The 4427-nt window shown below is 45.7% G+C and overlaps 1 protein-coding gene across 1 annotated transcript in view; it reads left to right on the top strand.

Annotated features, from left to right (window-relative positions):
• The first annotated feature begins 478 nt into the window (after positions 1 to 478).
• CD109 (CD109 molecule) overlaps positions 479 to 4427 on the top strand; it is a 135208-nt gene continuing 131259 nt past the window's right edge. The window contains exons 1-2 of the mRNA XM_004696541.2: positions 479 to 576; positions 1343 to 1515. Coding sequence (XP_004696598.1) covers positions 479 to 576; positions 1343 to 1515 — 271 coding nt within the window. The remainder of the gene's footprint in view (positions 577 to 1342; positions 1516 to 4427) is intronic.

Raw genomic sequence — 4427 nt, 5'->3', positions numbered from 1 at the left:
CCTCTCTGACGTTCTGACTTTCCAAGGAGAGGCATTTGGCCGCGTTGCCTCTGCCTTCGGCTTCCCATCGTTGGCTCCTCATTACCTGAGGCTTCTCCCCGGAATTTGGATCGTCGTCTGTCTTTCTTTTTTTTCTAAGCAGGGTGGTCCACTTTGGCTGTGGCCGGAGGGTGGGTTCCAGCGCAGGAATGGTAGGGTCGGAAGATACTTTGGGAGCACTCTGAAATGCAGGCAGGGTCCCTGGTTACTTACGAACGGACACCCCAGAGTGATGAGCCACCCCCCATGCAAAACATTGTTACACCCTCGAGGTACATGTATGTAATGGTTGGGGATAACAAATGGGCACTATTTTGCCATGTACCGCAAAGCCTTAGTATTACTCCTGTTCGAAGTTGAAGAGGTTTTCGTGTGTCTGCAAACATTGGTTTGCACAGAAAGGTGCACTATATGCTAAGGCAAACATTTGATAGCTGACATGAGATACCGACTGCACCTAACTGTTCGGATTTATGAACACATTCGACTTAAAGACAGGTTTAGGAAGGGAACTCATTCATCATCTGGGGACTTCTCGTAATGAAAAGTACCTTACATTTAAGCAGGTTTTGAAATTCAGCCCTAACTCTCAGCTTGGGAAGAGAAACTTTCTGCTTTCACGACTTTTCAAATGCTTTACTATACCTGGACATTTTCAGTGTGCAGTTCACATTCAGATGGTATATTTTAATTTATTAGTTTTTTCAGGTGGTGTATTGTAATCACTGGTATTGGTTAGGTGACATTTTCTTGGGTGAATGCCCATACATAAAGGATTGAGTGAGAAAAGAGCAAAATGCCAGTTTTCCTTATCCTCCCCCCTGGCTGCCTTTTAAATTCAGAAAAACAGTTCACTGAGATGCGGTTGCCTGTAAAAGAAAGGCTCTCTGGCCTTCTTCAACTTCGACTTCTGGAGGTCTCAGAGTCCGCCTTTCCACGGTGGCTTATCGTATGCTATTTGGATATATTGTAAAATGGAAATCACATGATATAATGATGTCATACATTATATATATAATATAATATATAGTAATATAAAACATTTATATTATAAAATGAAAACAATTACATGGACCTTCCCCAGAAGTAGTAGCTGTGTGTGAATTACTGAATGTAAATGGATCATGGGAATTATTGTTGTGCCAATAGCATTTCAATGCAGCTGAGCAGTGGGGCAATGCTATTTGGAACAATTCCAGTGGGCACAGTGGAGGGAGTCTTTATCTAGGGCCACCTGAGGGTCAACATAATGGCGATTGCGAGGATAAGAATTTTTGCTTTTCCCTTGTTGGAAACTCTTTAGGCCGCGGTTTCTGGTGACAGCCCCCGGGATCATCAGGCCAGGAGGAAACGTGACCATTGGGGTGGAGCTTCTGGAACACAGCCCCTCGCAGGTCACTGTGAAGGCGGAGGTATTGAAGATGGTGTCCAACCGCACTATCCCCGTCCTAGAAGCAGAAGAAGTCTTTGAAAAAGGTAAGATTTTAAACAACATGCAGGCTTACCCTTCTGAGAGCTGGAATCTCTTAATATGGCCACGTGTTAGGTAGGGGACATGTTTCCAACCTGTAGTGGCTTACATGCACTGTTAATCCTTACTCACAGAGAGTCCAAATGGCATTCTTCACATAAGTGGCATTTGAGGGAGCCAGTGCCCTCCCTTTTTGTGGCTCCCTCAGCAGCAGCAGCAGGTGGCTCCCAAGTTAGGAAGAGAAGGAGTGTCAAGTGTCTCATGTCAGAGGGTTTTATGCGCCAGGGCTAGGGTGGCTCATACAACAAATAGCAAACTCACCGACCTCTAGTCAATGCCAACTCACAGTGACCCAGTAGGACAGGGTCGAACTGCCCCTGTGAATTTCTGTAACTCTTTCCGGGAGTAGAAAGTGCCGTCTTCCTCCTGAGGAGCAGCTGGTGGTTTCCAACTGCTGACCTCACGGTTAGCATCCCCATCTGTAACCACTTTGCCACCAGGCCTCCTCACAAGAGAAGCACACATCGCTTCCCGAGTGACTGAACCTTGTTCCTACAGACGCTGGGGAGTGTAAGCCACCCTGTGCCTTAGAAGAGGAAACAGGCTTCCTTGATAGTCTCTGATCACAAACCATATTTATGCCAGGTAGAAGACTTTACTGAATAGGCCCAAGGTAAGGAGAAGCAAAACTGTATAATAGTTAAAATTCAGTTTTATGGAATGCTTCCTAATTTTTAAAGCAAAAGCAAACAAAGAAAGGCAGTGTGAAAGTGGTAGCCGCGGGGCTCCTGTGAAGTTGTTTGTTTCATGTTAGGATGTCAACCAGAAACGAAGGCCTTTGCTTTTGGACTCTCACCTGGGCTTGGAGTAAGTTGGGCCCATTCTGTATTTATTTTCAATATTGAAGGAAAATATATTTTTATGTATACTGTCCTTGTTTTTTTTTCATCAAAGTGAACATTCATATTTTGTCTTCTGATCGTGAAAGTCATACATGTTCAGTGCTCACAACTCAAATAACACAAGAAGTAAGGGAAATAAGCCCAAACCAACCCCAATCCTACCCCCACCCCCGACATAAACACTGGAACTAGATGCCTGTGCAAATGTTTAATTAGAGGTTTGAAATGGACTCACACTTTGATAGTGTTAAGAATGATCTTTTAAAAAATCATAGAAGGGCTTCTAATAAAGAGCAGATGAGAGCCCACTGCGAGTTATTGCATAAATGTCCCTGCTGTACCAGCACAGAGCATCAACCTTATCTTGAAAACAAGATTAAATCAAAAGCTATCTACAGCAGTGGTTCTTTCTCCAGGAGGAATGGACTGACTGGGTGGGTAAGTTTGGGACGGGCGTCAGAAAGAGGCGATGTATTCAGAGTCCTCATGTCACGGAGTGAGAAGCCTTACTCCCCGGAGAAGAAAAGTAGGCTGGTACTAAGGTCTAAGTTTGAGACCCAGCACTTATTTTATACTGTAGTAGTTGAGTGATCTCGGGGAGGCCCTTTAACAGCTCTGAGCTTGAAATTCCTCATTTTGTAAAGTTGTGATAATGAAATTTACTCCCCACCATAGTCAGACAGTTAATTTAGGATATAACACCTGTCATAGATTTGACTTGTGTCTGTCCAGAATATGTGTCACTTCGCCGAGGCTATGATTCCCAGCAATGTGTGACTGGTGTTCATTCTGTGGTCTGATTTAATTGTCCTCTATTTTGTGACGTGTTGTGAACCCGAGTGTTCGGCTGTTTTGCATGCGGTAGGATTAGGGTATGGTACGGAGACTGAGGTAGTGTTTGCTATGTTTTGGAGGTCAGAGTAGGGTGGGAAGTATCATCTTACTGCAGCCACTACCTTTACTCAGGCCATAGCCCAGTAAGGGGACTTTGCTGAGGGGTTACCAGCATCACCTGCTATTTTCAAGAGATGCCAGGAGAAAAGGGTGAGCCGAGAGAGGGGCCTTAGCACTCCGTGAAGGAAGAGTTGGGCATGGAGCACGTCCTTGAGACCTCCCGGCCCCGGGAAAGATAGATGTCAAAGATTGATTCCTGGTCTCCCAGGAAAACCGGCCCCCCGCAGGTGCTGAAAGGAGCCAAGGACCTTCCCCCAGAGCTGACAGCAAGGCAAACGGGCACCGTGAATTTGCACTTTAACTTCCTAACTTGTGAGAGGATACGTTTCAGGTTGTTAAAGCACCCATTTGTAGTTATTTCTGTTATAGCAGTGCTAGATAGCTAAGAGGCTCTCAATAAAGTGCACCTGTTAATATTCTTAGTAATAATTCCTAAGAAGAAGATGCCAGAAACATGACTACATGGATCTCAGCCTTTGGAAAGAAAATACTTACCGTATATACTCGTGTATGCGCTGAGTTTTTCAGCACATTTTAAACGCAGTTTTTGTGGTGAAATTGGGTGCCTCTGCTAATATTCGGGTTGGCTTATACTTGAGTGTATACGGTAAGTACACCCACTCATCACTTACCCACATGGTTAGGTTCCAAAGAGCAGTCCTTGTGTGAGAATGGGGGGTGACCACCTCAGATCCCTACATGGGGTGTGGCCACATCATTCCGTGGCCACATCTGACTTACTGTGCTGCAGAGCTTCCAAAGACGGTGGTTGTAGTGTCAAATCAGTAATCTTTGAGAGCTGGCAGTTGTGCTCTGTCTTCCACCTGGTGGTTCACTACCTGTCAGGTGCCCCCAGTGTATCTTGAGACCTGCATGGCAGGGTCCCTCTTCCCTACCCTGCCTTCCACCACTGCAGAGCCCATAAGGGCTGGTGGTGGTGGAGGGGGTTGGGTGTTCGCTGTTGTCTCCTATTGCCTTTGGTGGAGACTCCTCTTGTCTTCTGTTCACACGCTGGCCCCACAGTCCCGAGTGGCCTCCTTCCTTTTCCCTCCCTTCCTGTC

The sequence above is a fragment of the Echinops telfairi genome, unplaced genomic scaffold (genome assembly GCF_000313985.2).
Source record: "Echinops telfairi isolate 266 unplaced genomic scaffold, ASM31398v2 ScPeMD7_3533;HRSCAF=4204_0, whole genome shotgun sequence".
Taxonomy (NCBI): Eukaryota; Metazoa; Chordata; class Mammalia; order Afrosoricida; family Tenrecidae; genus Echinops; species Echinops telfairi.
The sequence above is the reverse complement of the archived record's forward strand: the minus strand, read 5'-3'. Positions and strand labels throughout refer to the sequence as shown.